Source organism: Pan troglodytes, chromosome 1 (genome assembly GCF_028858775.2).
Source record: "Pan troglodytes isolate AG18354 chromosome 1, NHGRI_mPanTro3-v2.0_pri, whole genome shotgun sequence".
Taxonomy (NCBI): Eukaryota; Metazoa; Chordata; class Mammalia; order Primates; family Hominidae; genus Pan; species Pan troglodytes.
In genome coordinates, this window is record NC_072398.2 from 195,188,493 (window position 1) to 195,205,194 (window position 16,702).

A 16,702-nucleotide genomic window follows, 5' to 3' on the forward strand; every position below is an offset into this window, starting at 1 on the left:
TTAAACAACAGAAATTTATTTTCTCACAATTCTGGAGGCTGGCAGTCAGAGATACGATGTAGGCAGGGTTGGTTCCTTCTGAGGCCTATCTCCTTCACTTGGTAGATAGTGGCCTTCTCCCAGTGACTTCACATGGTGTTCCCTCTGTGCATGTCTGTGTCCAAATTTCCTCTTCTTATAAGGACAGCAGTCCTATTAGAGTAGGGCTCACTCTAGTGACCTCGTTTTAATTTAATTACCTCTTCAGAGACCCTGTTTCCAATTACAGTCACATCCTGGGGTGCTAGAGTTAGGACTTCAATATACAAATTATTGGGGTGGGGGATAATTTAGGCCCCTAGCATGTGTGGTGGGATATTCATTTGAGCACCTGCCATGTGCTGTCATAGAGCCAGGTAGTTTTTTTATGTAATGATAAAAAATATTAGCATCACACCCTGGCCATGCACTCTGCTATGGGCTTCTCATTGTCACTCAATCTTTACAACCACCAGTAAGGTAGATATTGTTAAGAAAGGTATTTGTACAGATGATGACACCAAAGCTCAGGGAAGTTAAGTAAGTCGGGCTTTGCATTACATGATGCTGAAGTGAAGCATGGGAAAAATTGGAGTTCAAATCTTGCATTTAAGTCCTGGCTAATTCTCTCCCTGATTGGCTATGGAACTAGGACTTTTATTTTTTTATTTTTTATTTTTTGAGACGGAGTCTCGCTCTGTCGCCCAGGCTGGAGTGCAGTGGTGCAATCTCGGCTCACTGCAAGCTCCTCCTCCCGGGTTCACGCCATTCTCCTGCCTCAGCCTCCCAAGTAGCTGGGACTACAGGCGCCCGCTACCACGCCCGGCTAAATTTTTTTTTGTATTTTTAGTAGAGACGGGGTTTCACCGTGTTAGCCAAAATGGTCTCGATCTCCTGACCTTGTGATCCGCCCGCCTCAGCCTCCCAAAGTGCTGGGATTACGAGCTTGAGCCACCGCGCCCGGCCGGAACTGGGACTTTTAATCTAGTGCCTATATTCTTGTCTACTGATACCATACCCTATATTCTTTTATTTTTTTTGACCCGGAGTCTCGCTCTGTCGCCCAGGCTTGGGTGCAGCAGCGCGATCTCGGCTCACTGCAAGCTCCGCCTCCCGGGTTCACATCATTTTCCTGCCTCAGCCTTCCGAGTAGCTGGGACTACAGGTGCCCGCCACCACGCCCGGCTAATTTTTTGTATTTGTAGTAGAGATGGGGTTTCACCATATTAGCCAGGATGGTCTCGATCTCCTGACCTCGTGATCCGCCCGCCTCGGCCTTCCAAAGTGCTGGGATTACAGGCGTGAGCCACCATGCCCAGCCACCATGCCCGGCCACCATACTCTATATTCTTTTCACAGCATCATGCTACCTGTCTGTTAAACCAGATAGTAACTGGAAATAGTAATAGGGGACAGAATGTTCAAAGGGGAGAAAGTATTTACTAAACGATCAGACTGCTGCACAGCTAAGAAAAGAAAAACCAACTAGAGTTGGCCGGGCGCGGTGGCTCACGCCTGTAATCCCAGCACTTTGGGAGGCCGAGGCAGGCGGATCATGAGGTCAGGAGATCGAGACCATCCTGTCTAACACAGTGAAACCCCGTCTCTACTACAAATACAAAAAATTAGCCGGGTGTGGTGGCGGGCGCCTGTAGTCCCAGCTACTCTGGAGACTGAGGCGGGAGAATGGCGTGAACCTGGGAGGCAGAGCTTGCAGTGAGCTGAGATCAGGCCACTGCACTCCAGCCTGGGCGACAGAGCGAGACTCCGTCTTAAAAAAAAAAAAAAGGAAAAAAAAGAAAAACCAACTAAAGTTCAAGTTTTTCACTTCACGCTAAGTTCCACCTACAGTTTAAACAATGCCGGTGTCTCCAATAGCCTGGTTTGTGGCTGACTCTCCCAACCCCACTTCCTAACAAAATTTCTCCATATTCTATTTGCTACCCTGAGCAGAGACCACAGCTTGTTCCCTGGACTGAAAATAGTTTTTCCACTAGCTTTAGAGACTGAAGTATGAAATTTATTCACCCCATAGTTCCAGTTGGGACCGAAATGTCTCACTCAACAGAGTGATTCTTGATTACTCTGATCATCTACCTTCTCATTTCAAAACTAACTCTCACTCAAACACCCACTGTTCCTTTTCCAAAAACTATTCCTACAGAACCCTCCCAAACCAAATTTCTGTAGTCAATAAACTCCTCTAAACCTTGGCCTGCTCAGCAAGCCCTCCCTCCACTTCCTGCTGTGGCTGAGAAGCCATGACCCAGAATGTCACTTCCCCTGCAGCTCTCTCTGATGGTGGTTGCTCATTCTTCCACATCGCACATGCCTCCAGGACAGGGTAGGGCATGAGTAAAGAATTGACAACATATTTGCCCCATCATACGAAACTTTGAATTCTTATTTTCATATTAAAACCATTTGCCGGTCGGGCGCAGTGGCTCACGCCTGTAATCCCAGCACTTTGGGAGGCCGAGGCAGGCGGATCACGAGGTCAGGAGATCAAGACCATCCTGGCTAACACGGTGAAACCCCCTCTACTAAAAATACAAAAAAATTAGCCAGGCGTGGTAACACACGCCTGTAGTCCCAGCTACTTGGGAGGCTGAAGCAGGATAATCACTTGAATCCTGGAGGCAGAGGTTGCGGTGTGAGCCGAGATCGCGCCACTGCACTCCAGCCTGGGTGACAGAGAGAGACTCCGTCTCAAAAAAAAATAAAAAAAAAAATAAATAAGTAAATAAAACCATTTGCCATCTAGCCACACCATCACAGAGCCTCCTTTGGGGGTGTAGTTAACTCAACTCTTGGTCTTATGTTTCATTCCAGGCCTGGCTCCCATGATAGTGAAAATCCTTGAGGGCAGGGCTCATTCAAGCATTCAGGTTTGTTCTCTGTTGTCTACCAACCTACCAGGCACCAAATGACTATTTGTGGACATTTATGGAGTGAATGAATGAATAAGTGAATGTATAAATTGTGGAAGCTAAAAATGGTCCAGTAGAGGGGCCAAGGTGAAAAACTCTGGGTGAGGTGCCAGCTTCTCTAGAGCACAGATTTTCAAATCAGATGGTCCTGGGTGCAAATCCCAGTTCCTTAATGCACAAGCTCTGAGTGTCTCAGGTATGTCTCATCACCTACTGCTTAAGGATGTCTTGAGGAGGAAGTTAAATTATATATGTGCCTGCTCCTGTGTATCTGGCACAGAGATAGTTACTAGTTCTCCTTCCTTCCTACTGTTCCCCCTGCAAAAAGTCACAATGTGATGTCTCTCTTCTCCCATGCTGCTGTCATGCTGTCCTTTGAGAGACACTGAGCTCAAGATCTCAGCTGAGTCAAGAAAGGAAAGCAGCCTGTAATCCCAGCACTTTGGGAGGCCAAGGTGGGCAGATCACCTGAGGTCAGGAATTTAAGACCCGCCTGGCCAACATGAAAAAACCTCTTCTCTACTAAAAATACAAAAATTAGCTGGGCGTAGTGGCGGGCACCTGTAATCCCAGCTATTCAAGGAGGCTGAGGCAGGAGATCACTTCAGCCCGGGAGGTGGAGGTTGCAGTAAGCCGAGATCGTGCCACCGCACTCCAGCCTAGGTGACAGAGTGAGACTCCGTCTCAAAAAAAAAAAAAAAAAAAAAGAGGAGAGCAGAGCCCTCAAGAACTGAGCATGTTTACATGTCTTATGCCTGAGCCACCTGAAGACAGGGCCTTGGCTCACCCCTCTTGGGGTGAGAGCCAGGCACAAAGAACATCCTTGATCAAGGTGTATAAGTGGAACTGAACTTCTTGAATATATCAATGCTTGCCTGAAGCTAGGCCTTGCCAGGGGGAGCCTTACTAGTGGATGCTGTTTTAGAAAGCTGTTTTAGAAAGCAGGGCTCCAGCTACCAGTGCTGCATGGGGCACTCTGAGCCACTGGTCTCTGTCAGTGCTTTGACTCCCCAGCCTTTCCTTACCTCAGCTTTCCTCAAAGTGTGGAGCTTAGGAGTTGAGGTGGAGCTTCTTTGGTTTATCAGTTGGGCCAGGGGTTTTAATTCTTCTTTAGCTGGGGAACCCGTTATTCAAATAAAAATCTTCAATGTAAACTGAAGTGGAGCCACTCTGTTAGAGATGGACAGAGACCTTCATTGAACACTACTGAACTAGACCAGCTTGCCACGAGCCACCACCTGGCATCTGAATAGAATTTCGGCCCACCTGCTCCTACTCAATTGGCAGCTTTGCTCTTTTGCATCTTTCTTTTAAGAGATGGGGGTCTCACCATGTTGCCCAGGCTGGTCTCAGACTCCTGGGCTCAAGTGATCCTCCTGCCTTGGCCTCCCAAAGTGCTGGGATTACAGGCATGAGCCACCTCGCCTGGGCTTCATTGCTTTTTGTGGCTGAATAATATTTCACTGTGTGGATATGCCACATTTTATTTATCCATTCATCAGTCGGTTGACATTTGGGTTGTTTCACTGTTTGGCTATAATAATACTGCTATGAACATTCATGTACAAGTTTTTGTGTGGACATACATTTTCAGTTCTTTTGGATATAATCCTAGAGGTAAAATTCCTGGGTCATATGTAACTATGTTTAACTTTTGACAAACTGCCAAACTGTTTTTCCTCAGTAGCTGTATCATTTTACATTTCTACCAGCAATGTATGAGAGTTCTAATTTTTCCATATTCTTGCCAACACTTAATTTTATTTATTTATTTACTTTGAGACAGGGTCTCCCTCTGTTTCCCAGGCTGGAGTGCAGTGGCACAATCATGGCTTACTGTAGCCTCAACCTCCCCAGCTCAAGCAATCCTCCCACCTCATCCTCCCACCTCATCCTCCTGAGTAGTTGGGACTACAGGCGTGCACCACCACATTCAGCTAATTTTTGTACTTTTTGTAGAGAGTAGAGACAAAATCTCACTCTGCTGCCCAGGTTGGTCTTGAACTCCTGGGCTCAACTGATCCTCCTGACTTGGCCTCCCAAAGTGCTGGGATTATAGGCATGAACCACTGCACCTTGCCTACACTTATTTTTAGATTAAAAATATTATAGCCATCTTTCTGCATGTGAGGTGGTATCGCCTTGTGGTTTGCATTTTCCTAAGTACTAATGATGTTGAACACCATGTACTTACTGGCCATTTGTATGTCTTCTTTGGAGAAATGTCTATTCAAATCTTCTGTCCTTTTAAAAATTGGATAATTTATCTCTTTTGTTATTGAGCTGCAGGAGTCCTTTATACATCCTTGATACCAGTCCCTTATCAGGTGATTTGCAAAACTTTCCTACGTTCTGCTGGATATTTCACTTTCCTCTTTTTGTTTTTAACGTTCCTTCCTGCACACTGAACTATTTCACTTTTTTAATGGTGTTCTTTGAAGTACAAAAGTTTCTCATTTAGATGAAGTCCAGTTTATTTTTTTCTTTGGTTTCTTGTGCTTTTTTGTTATTATCTAAGAAATCTAATCCATGATCATGAAGATTTATTCCTATGTTGTCTTCTAACAGTTTTAGTTTTAGCTCTTACATTTGGGTCTTTGGCCCATTTTGAGTTAACTTTTGTATACAGCATGATGTAGGGGTTCAAAATCATTCTTTTGTATATGAATACTGAGTTGTCCAAGCACCATTTGTTGAAAAGACTATTCTTTCCCCTAATGAATGGTCTGGCACCCTTGTTGAAAATTAGTTGACTGCTGGGCGCGGTGGCTCACGCCTGTAATCCCAGCACTTTGGGAGGCCGAGGCAGGTGGATCACCTGAGGTCAAGAGTTCTAGACCAGCCTGGCCAACATGGTAAAACCTCGTCCCTACTAAAAATACAAAAATTAGCCAGGCATGGTGGCAGGTGCCTGTAATCTCAGCTACTCGGGGGGCTGAGGCAGGAGAATCTCTTGAACTCGGTTGCAGTGAGCCGACATCGCACCATCGCACTCCAGCCTGGGGCACAAGAGCAAGACTTTATCTCAAAAAAAAAAAAAAAAAAGAAAAGAAAAAGAAAAGAAAATCAGTTGACTGCTGGGGGTGGTGGCTCACACCTGTAATCCCAGCACTTTGGGAGGCCGAGGCAGGTGCATCACCTGAGGTTGGGAGCTCGAGACCAGCCTGGCCAACATGGTGAAACCTTGTCTCTACTAAAAATACAAAATTAGCTGGCATGGTGGCGGGCACCTGTAATCCCAGCTACTTAGGAGGCTGAGGCAGGAGAATTGCTTGAACCTGGCAGGCAGAGATTGCAGTGAGCCGGGATTGTGCCACTACACTCCAGTCTGGGTGACAGAGTGAGACTCCATCTCAAAAAATAAATAAATAAATAAATAAATAAAAAAGAAAGTCAGTTGACTATACATGTAAGGGTTTATTTCTAGACTGTTAATTCTATCCCGTCAATCTTATGTCTATCCTTATGCCAGTATCACATTGCCTTAATTACTGTAACTTTGTAGTAAATTTTGAAATCAGGAAGTGCAAGTCATCCAACTTTGTTCTTCTTTTTCAAGATTGTTGTGGCTATTCTGGGTCCCTTGCATTTCCATATGAATTTTAGGATATGCTTGTCCATTTCTGCAAGAAAGGCAGTTGGAACTTGTGTGTGTGTGTGTGTGTGTGTGTGTGTGTGTGTATGTGTGTGTGTGTGTGGTTTTTCTTTTCTTTTTTTTTTTGCGACAGTCTCACTCTGTGGCCCAGCCTGGAGTGCAGTGGCGCCATCTCACGATCTCAGCTCACTGCAACCTCCATCTCCCGGGTTCAAGTGATTCTCATGCCTCAGCCTCCTGAGTAGCTGGGATTACAGGCACGTGCCACCATGCCTAGCTAATTTTTTGTATTTTTAGTAGAGACGGGGTTTCACCATGTTAGCCAGGAGTTCAAGACCAGCCTGATCAACATGGCTAAATCCCGTCTATACTAAAAATACAAAATTAGACGGGCGTGATGGCTCATGCCTGTGATCCCAGCAACTCCGGAGGCTGAGGCAGGAGAATCGCTTGAACCCGGGAGGCAGAGATTGCAGTGAGCAGAGATCGTGCCATTGCACTCCAGCCTGGGCAACAAGAGTGAAACTCCGTCTCAAAAAAAAAAGTCATTTCTCCTCAAATTAATCTATTAATGTGTTTTTTAAAGTGAAATTAAGCAAGCTGACAAGAAATGTTAAAATAGCCAAAAATATGAACCAAGCAGGAGGAGAAACCCTATCAGATATCAAAATGTGTAATAAAGCTATAATTACTCTAATAGAATTATTTTGGCTTAAGTTAAATAAACATAAAAAAACAGTTAAATCTCCAAATCCAGATTATCTATCTACCCATCTATCTATCTAGCTAGCTAGCTACCTACCTACCTACCTACTTTTCTGGTGGACTTTAGTACATGATAAACATGGCATTTCACATTAGAAAGGAAAAGAATGACTATAGTAAATATTGTTGGGACAACTGGTTATCCGTTTGGAAAAAATTATATGTTCCAGTCATTCTTTATATCATATACAGAATAAATTCCAGTTTGATTAAACAAAAACAAAATAATAATAAAATAATAATAAAATAACAAAATAATAAAATAATAGTAGAAAATATAGAATATTTTCAAGTTTAGGGTAGCAGAAGGAGAGGCATTTTTGAACAAGACCTACAATTTAGAAACCATAAAAAAACCTAATATATTAATTACACGAAAAATTAAAACTTCTCCCAAAAACCGTCATAAAATTAACTATAAAGAGTTACTACAAGTCCATAGTAAAAGATTAACAATGCAGTAGAAAAAATGGGAATTCACATAAGAAGGCATGAAAAGGTGTGCAATCAGCAATCGAAACTACAAAGAACAAAAATGATACTTTAAAAAAGTTCATAGTCCAATCTCGGCTCACTGCAACCTCCGCCTCCCAGGTTCAAGCTATTCCTGTGCCTGAGCCTCCCGAGTAGCTGGGATTACAGGTGCCCACCACCATACCTGGCTAATTTTTGTATTTTTAGCAGAGATAGGGTTTCACCACATTGGCCAGGCTGGTCTCGAACTCCTGACCTCAAGTGATCCACCCGCCTTGGCTTACCAAAGCGCTGGGATTATATGCATGACCCACTGCATCCAGCCTACCGTTTTATTTTTTAAGACAGGGTCTCACTCTGTTGCCTAGGCTAGAATGCAGTAGCATGACAATGGCTCACTGCAGCTTCTATCTCCCTGCTCAAGTGATCCTCTCACCTCAGCCTCCCAAGTAGCTGGGACCACAGGCATGCACCACCATGCCTGGCTAATTTTTTGCATTTTTGTAGATATGAGGTTTCACCACGTTGCCCAGGCTGGTCTTGAACTCCTAGGCTCAATCCATTGGCTCACCTTGGCCTCCCAAAGTGCTGGGATTTCAGGCATACGCCCAGCCTAAAAATATTTTTATAACTGATTATATCTAGATTTATTTGGTATGTATGGAGGTGTTATTACTAGACTGCATAATATAGATTAAAGGCAATAAGTACAAATTTGTGCAATAGAAATGAAAGTAAAACTAAAGTCCATTGGTACAAATATTTAGGTTATTATCTGAAACATTCGTATTTTCATATTAAGATAATCAGGCTGGGTGTGGTGGCTCACGCCTGTAATCCCAGCATTTTGGGAGGCCGAGGCGGGTGGATCACTTGAGCTCACAAATTTGAGACCAGCATGGGCAACATTGCGAAACCCTGTCTTTACAAAAAATACAAAGATTAGCTGGGCATGGTGGCACGCTCCTGTAGTCCCAGTTACTCGGGAGGCTGAGGTGGGAGGATAGCTTAAGCCCAGGAGGCAGAGGTTGCAGTGAGCTGAGATCACACCACTGCACTCTAGCCTGGGAGATAGAGCCAGACCTTGACTCAAAAAATAAGTAAATAAAATAAATACATTGTGAATTAGCTGGGTTTGGTGGCACAAGCCTGTAGTCCCAACTACTCAGGAGGATGAGGTGGGAGGATCATTTAAGCCAGGGAGGTAGAGGCTGCAGTGAGGCATCCAGCCTGGGCGACAGAGTAAGACCCTGTCAGGAGTTCAAGACCAGCCTGGGCAACATGGTGAAACCTTGTCTCTACTAAAAATGTAAAATCAGCCAGGCATGGTAGTACATGCCTGTAATCCCAGCTACTTGGGAGGCTGAGGCAGGAGAATCACTTGAACCCGGGAGGCGGAGGTTGAGGTGAGCCGAGATAGCGCCATTGCACTCCAGCCTGGGCAACAAGAGCGAAACTCCATCTCAAAGAAAAAAAAAAACCAGCTAGCTGGGCATGGTGGTGTGCATCTCTAGTCCCAGCTACTCGGGAGGCTGTGGTGGGAGGATTACTTGAACCCAGGAGGTCAAGGCTGTGGTGAGCTGTGATCATACCACTGGACTCCAGCCTCATCCTGTCTCAAAAAAAAAAAAAAAAAAAAAAGTCGACTGGAATTTTTGTGTATACAGGAATGGCTTATTTTCTGGTGGGCTTCATTCATAAGATTATCTGTTTGGATACTATCGTTGGAGAACTCTCAGCTATCTGAGTTTGTACGCATTTCTCTTGGCTTAGTAAGTTTCCATAGGGAAAGATTCTCCAGTCTCTAGATTGAAGATACAAACTTGGCTGGTAACATTGTCAGAACTAAGTGAGGGAAGAGGGCTGAAGGTATCACCACTCAATATATAGACTTTCACTTAACTCTCTGTTTGATGGTGGTTCACTATGGGATTAACAGGAACAGTAGGGACAGTGGACTGAAACTGAACAAGGAGAATGATAAGAGAGGAAGTCAGAGAGAAGATGATGAGTATGCTGACAATTAGGGCCTTGTAGACCATTTTAGGAATTAGGAATGTTTCTCTGAATTAGTTAGGAAACCACTAGAGGGTTTTGAGCAGGGGTAACATAATCTTACTTGAGCTTTAAAAGGACCACAATAGATTATGGGGGGTGGGAGTGTCATGGGTTAAATTGTGTACCTAAACAAAGATATGTTGAAGTCCTAGTCTCCTGTAGTTCATAATGTGATTTTATTTGGAAACAGGGTCTTTGCAGATGTAGTCAAGATGAGGCCATTAGAATAAGCCTTAATCCAGTAGGACTGATGTCCTTATAAAAATGGGAAATATGGACACAGACACAGGCATGCATACAGGGAAGACTATGTAAGGACACAGAAGGAGATCACCATGTAAAGACAGATGATTTGAGTAATGCATCTACCAACGAAGGAGCACCAAAGATTGCCAGCAAACCACCAGAAGCTAGGAAGAGGCAAGGATTTCTCTAGAGGTTTCAGAAGGAGCATGGCTTTGCCAACCCCTTCATTTCAGACTTCCAGCCTCCAGAACTGTGAGACAAAACTTTTTTTTTTTTTTTTTTTGGAATCTCCCTCTGTCGCCCAGGGCAAAGCTCAGTGGCGCAATCTTGGCTCACTGCAACCTCTGCCTCCCGGTTCAAGTGATTTTCCCACCTCAGCCTTCCCAGTAGCTGGGACTACAGGTACACGCCACCCTAACTGGCTAATTTTTTTTTTTTTTTGAGACAGAGTCGTGATCTGTCGCCCAGGCTGGAGTGCAGTGGAGTGATCTCGGCTCACTGCAACTCCTCCCTGCCAGGTTCAACCGATTCTCCTTCCTCAGCCTCCTGAGTAGCTGGGATTACAGGTGCCTACCACCATGCTCGGTTAATTTTTTGTATTTTTAGTAGAGATAGGGTTTCATCATGTTGCCCAGGCTGGTTTCGAACTCCTGAGCTCAGGCAATCTGCCTGCCTCGGCCTCCCAAAGTTCAGTGTGCCCGGCTTAACTTTTTTTCTTTTTTTTTTAAGAGACGGAGTGTCACTCTTGTTGCCCAGGCTGGAGTGCAATGGCATGATCTTGGCTCACCACAACCTCTAGCTCCCAGATCCAAGGGAATCTCCTGTCTCAGCCTCCCGAGTAGCTGGGACTACAGGCGTGCGCCACCATGCCCAACTAATTTTTTGTAATTTTAGCAGAGACGGAGTTTCACCATGTTTGCCAGGATGGTCCCGATCTCCTAACATAATGATCCACCCGCCTTGGCCTTCCAAAGTGCTGGGATTACAGGCGTGGGCCACCACGCCCGGCCTAATTTTGTATTTTTAGTAGAGACAGGGTTTCTCTATGTTGGTCAGGCTGGTCTTGAACTCCCGACCTCAGGTGATCCACCCGCCTTGGCCTCCCAAAGTGCTGGAATTACAGGTGTGAGCCACAGCACCCGGTCTGACAATATATTTCTGTTGTTTTAAGCCACCTAGTTTTTGGTACTTTGTTACACAGTCCTAGGAAACTACCCAGGGAGCGAGAGTGAAAGCAGGGAGACCACAAGGCCGACTAGTGCTTGGCTTCAGGTCAGTGTTGATGGTGGCCTGAGTGAAGGTCGTCACTATAAATCTAACTACATTTTGAAGGTAGAATTTGATAACAGACCAAATATGGGGTACGAGAAAAGGGGAGGCATTAAAAATAATTTAAAAATTTCAGTGCTGTCAGTGCCCCAGACATCTGCATTTCTGAGCCTGAGGTCTTTGCCAGAAGTACAAAAGGAAAGCCACTCTAACAGTTCCTACCTTAGACTGAAAGTGCTGAAAAATTATCCTGCCTGGGGGAAGCCCTCAACCAGTGATTCTCAGGAGCTGAGGTATAAATACTCCTGGCTCTCTCTCCCTCAGGTGGGATAATTCTGAGGCATGTGTTCTACACTATTTCCTAGAGTTTCCCTGCAGGACTGAGATCCAGTCAATCAGTGGTAGCTGGCTTAATAACACACCCTTTATTGGCTGCTGTCCCTTCCACATGTCATTTCCCACTCTCCTTCAAGTGGTCCCTATACTTCTAAAATAAATTACTTGAACACTTTTAGGGGAACAAACTAATAACATTTTTGGCTTGAGCGACTGGAAAGATATTTATTAATATTTATTTATTGGTCGGGCGCGGTGGCTCACGCCTGTAATCCCAGCACTTTGGGAGACCGAGGTGGATGGATCACAAGGTCAGGAGTTCGAGACCAGCCTGGCCAACATGGTGAAACCCCATCTCTACTAAAAATACAAAAAAATTAGCCAGGTATGGTGCTGTGTGCCTGTAATCCCAGCTACTCAGGAGGCTGAGGCAGGAGAATTGCTTGAACCCGGGAGGCGGAAGTTGCAGTGAGCCAAGATTGTGCCACTACACTCCAGCCTAGGGGACAGAGAGAGACTCTGTCTCAAAAAAAATTATTAATAAGTTGACATTTATTAAGATGAGGGAGACTTTAGTAGATACAGATTCTTGGAGAGAAGATTGGTAATACATTTTGGGTTTTTGTTTTGTTTTGTTTTGACACAGTGCGTTACTCTGTCGCCCAGGCTGAAGTGTAGTGGCATGATCTCAGCTCACTACAACCTCTGCCTCCCAAGTTCAAGCATTCACCTGCCTCAGCTCCCCCAAGTATCTGGGATTACAGGCATGCACTGCCACACCGGGCTAATTTTTGTATTTTTAGTAGAGACGGGGTTTCACCATGTTGGCCAGACGGGTGTCGAACTCCTGACCTCAGGTGATCTGCCCACCTTGGCCTCCCAAAGTGCTGGGATTGATTACAGGCATGAGCCACCACTCCCAGCCGGTAATATATTTTGAACACATTAGTTTTGAGGTGCCTGTAAGGTCACCAAGTGGAGAGGCTGAGTACGCATAGAGATATACAGTCTGGAGTCAGAAGATAAATTGCTCTAAAAATATACATTTGGGAGTCAACTGCATATAAAGAATATTTAGGGCCACGAGGCTGATAAGCTTACTAAAAGAGTGAGTGTAGATGGAGAAAAGAAGAGGTCCTTGTGTCCTGGGCATTGCAACATGTAAAGGTCAAGGAGGTGAGGGAGATCCAGCAAAGGTGATTGGAGAGGATCAGCCAGGGAGGTAGAAGGAAGAGAACAGTGTGGGAAACCCCAGAAACAAAGGGAGTTACATGTTCTATTAGTCTTTTTCTTTTTCTTTTCGTCTCCCTCATTTATTTTCGGGCTTTCCTTAAAAGTCTGGTGATCCTTTTTTGTCCATTCACATCAAAGAGGTAGGTATTAAAAGACTGATTTGAATTCTGTATCTATGTATGAGGTTTGTCCGTTGGTAGCTTTTCATAATGGAAGCCCCAACTTTAGGTGATTTCTCTGGGGCTGTTTAGTTTCTCCTGAAAATTCCCCCATTTGCATGCCTAGGGAGGGAGCAGCCTAGCCACCAGGATAAGGAGACTGTGGGGGCTGGGGTAGGAATGGACAGAGAAGGGTGTGTCTCATGGTTCAATATGTAGACTTCCAGTGGCTCGCTCTCTCTTTCTCTTAAGGCTCCCCTTTGGTTCAGTTGCTCCACAGACTAAACCTCTAGACTCCTGCCAGACTCCTGAAAGGTTCTAGATCATAGAGGGCTCTAGAGGCTACCTAATCCTTATAGAGACTTCCTTTTTTTTTTTTTTTTTGAGAAGGAGTCTCGTTCTGTCACCCAGGCTGGAGTGCAGTGGGGCGATCTCGGCTCACTGCAAGCCCCGCCTCCCGGGTTCACGCCATTCTCCTGCCTCAGCCTCCCGAATAGCTGGGACTACAGGCGCCTGTCACCATGCCCGGCTAATTTTTTTTTTTTTTTTGTATTTTTTTTTAGTAGAGACGGGGTTTCAGCGTGTTAGCCAGGGTGGTCTCGATCTCCTGACCTCGTGATCCACCCGCCTCGGCCTCCCAAAGTGTTGGGATTACAGGCGTGAGCCACCACACCCGGCCTAGAGACTTTCAACCAATCCTCTTGTCTTTCACCCATTCTTCTTCCTGGGTTCCTGGATCCCCTAGTATTTGAGCCTAGCTGGAATTCTGTGGCAGGAAATGGCTAGCTTCTCATGAGCACCACCTCTGCAGACACTTGGTATACAGCTTTCTCACCACAGCTGATTTTTCCACTTAGCTTTCCATCTTCTCATCCTCTGATGTTTTTCTCCCACTCTCTTTGTTCTTGTGGGTTTATTCTGGTTTTATTCATTTGCTCTCATTTTTTCTGGGGCTCCAGGAAAGGAGATAAATATATGTGTTTAAACCACCGTTGTTCCTCCTTCACAGGAGGAATCAAATATCCAGATTATCAAATATCCAGCAATTTTTAAAGTTCTGGGACCACAATTTCAGGAAAGATATAAGTTCTTCCCTGTAGAAGCCACATTCCTTGGAGTTCTTGGTACCTCTGGAGCTCCACAGTATTCCTTGTTTTCTTTTTCCCAGAGGCTAGAAATGGTCCAGAAGCATTTCTGCCTGGTCCATCCATCTGTTTTCCAGCTATCTGACTGTGGAGGCATGTCCTACTTCCCGAGGAGCCAACTGAGGTTGTCTCCTCCCTGTTGCCAAGCCTTATGTGTCTGAGATCCACATAGCAGAAATATATGTACAACTGTATTAAGTCCTTAAAGTGAGGGTAGTTAGGAAAAGTCATCTTTAAGTTATATGGAGAAAATATTTGGAAACTTTGGGCTGAGAACGTGTGTATGGAGTGGGTGAAGGCAATTTGGGCCACAAAGCTTTTTTTTTTTTGAGACAAGGTCCCTCTCTGTCACCCATGCTGGAGTGCAGTGTCGCCATCTCAGCTCACTGCAACCTCTGCCCCCTCAGGGTCAAGTGATCTTCCACCTCAGCCTCCCAGGTAGCTGGGACTACAGGCGTGCACAACAGCATCTGGCTAATTTTTGTATTTTTTGTAGAGATGGAGTTTTGTCATGTTGCCTAGGCTGATCTCGAACTCTTGACCTCAAGTGATATGCCCGCCTCGACCTCCCAAAGTGCTGGGATTGCAGGCATGAGCCACTGTGCCCGGCCCTGGGCCCCAAATCTTAACTTACATTATTGTATACACATCCTGGTGTTTCTAAATCTGCCAAAGTTAGTGCTGATAATAATTTAAAACATTTTCATAATGCTTGTTATAAGCCAGTAATATTCTATGTGCTTGTCTATTAATTTATAAAATAAATAATTATAGGTTAACTATATAATCTTCAATAACCTTATGAAGGAGGTACTGCCATTATCTTCAATTTATAGCTAAAGAAACCAAAGCACAAAGGAGTTAAATACAAGCCTAGGGCAAGGGGCTGTCACTCCAGAGTCCATGTGCGTAACCCCTAATCTATGCTGCCTCTCTTCTTAGGTTGTATTTTGTTTTGTCTAATTCATAAGATGAAATTTTAGGATACCAAGTCTCAGAAACCAATCAAAGGCTTTTATATACTATTTATTTTCTACATATTTAACACCTATACCATATCTCGATAGTACCCTCACTGATTTTAGCCCTCTGTTTAAAAATGAGATTCTTCCACTATCTGAATAGTTCTGAATCCCAGAGGTCGTATTGCTTCTTTGTAGTTGGGGTTAGTGATAGAGATGCCTGCACCCTTGCAGAAGAGTCTCTGAGTACTTCAGCGCTTGGTCTGAGTTGTGGTACCAACTAGAAGGAAGGGTCATTCTCATTTTCATGATTTTCCCAGTGGACAAAGTCTGTGGGTCCATAGTGAATTCTATTACAATTTCCTTTTTTTCTTATTGGGGATATGAAGGAAAAAGTCTTAATCTACTTATGGATGCATCTGTTAAAAAATGAAAGGTGGCCGGGCACAGTGGCTCACGCCTATAATCCCAGCACTTTGGGAGGCTGAGGTGGGTGGATCACCTGAGGTCAGGAGTTCGAGACCAGCCTGACCAACATGGTGAAACCCTGTCTCTACTAAAAATACAAAAATTAGCCAGTCCTAGTGGCGGGCGCCTGTAATCCCAGCTACTCAGGAGGCTAAAGCAGGAGAATTGCTTGAACCTGGGAGGTGGAGGTTGCAGTGAGCAGAGATCATACCACTGTACTCCAGCCTGGGTGACAGAGCAAGACTCCATCCAAAATAAATAAATAAATAATGAAATAAAATAAAAGGTGGGGCTGGGCACAGTGGCTCATGCCTGCAAATCCAGCACTTTGGGAAGCCAAGGTAGGCGGATCACTTGAGGTCAGAAGTTCGAGACCAGCTTGGCCAACATGGTGAAACCCCGTCTCTACTAAAAATACAAAAACTGGCTGGGCATGGTGGCGTGCGCCTCTAGTCCCAGCTACTCAGGAGGCTGAGGCAGGAGAATCACTTGAACCTGGAAGGCAGAAGCTACAGTGAGCAGACATCGCGCCACTGCACTCTAGCCTGGGCAACAGAGCAAGACTCTGTCTCAAAAAAGCAAAATAAAATAAAATATAAAATAAATTAGTAGGGGCACTGCAGGCATTAGCCAGGGGTACAGAAGCTACCTTGCAAAAGCTAGATGCAGGGCAGCAAGGTGGAGAGGGATTTCCTGAGGCACAGAAAATTGGGGGTGAGAATAAATCTCAGGTGATCCCCAAATTTAGCAGCTGAGCTATAAAGTAGAAAGAGATCTTCCACAGTTCAGAAAGTTGGCGGCCTGTTGGTTTTTTTGTTTGTTTGGTTCATTTTTTGTTGTTGCTGTTTTGTTTTGAAATAGTCTCACTCTGTCACCCAGGCTGGAGTGCAGTGTCGCAATCTCGGCTCACTGCAACCTCCGCCTCCCAGGTTCAAGTGATTCTCATGCCTCAGCCTCCTGAATAGCTGGAATTACAGGCACACACCACCACACCTGGCTATTTTTTGTATTTTTAGTAGAGACGGGGTTTCTCTACGTTGGCCAG

The 16,702-nt window shown here is 44.9% G+C and overlaps 1 protein-coding gene across 7 annotated transcripts in view; it reads left to right on the top strand.

Annotated features, from left to right (window-relative positions):
- CLSPN (claspin) overlaps positions 1 to 16,702 on the top strand; it is an 82,706-nt gene that overhangs the window by 1,077 nt on the left and 64,927 nt on the right. For all 7 annotated transcript variants that reach the window (XR_001720006.4, XM_016959056.3, XM_016959054.4 and 4 more), the window contains one exon: positions 2,851 to 2,906. Coding sequence is in view for 6 of the 7 variants with exons in the window: in XM_016959056.3 (XP_016814545.1) it covers positions 2,862 to 2,906 (45 nt within the window). In the remaining variant the exon portion in view is untranslated. The remainder of the gene's footprint in view (positions 1 to 2,850; positions 2,907 to 16,702) is intronic.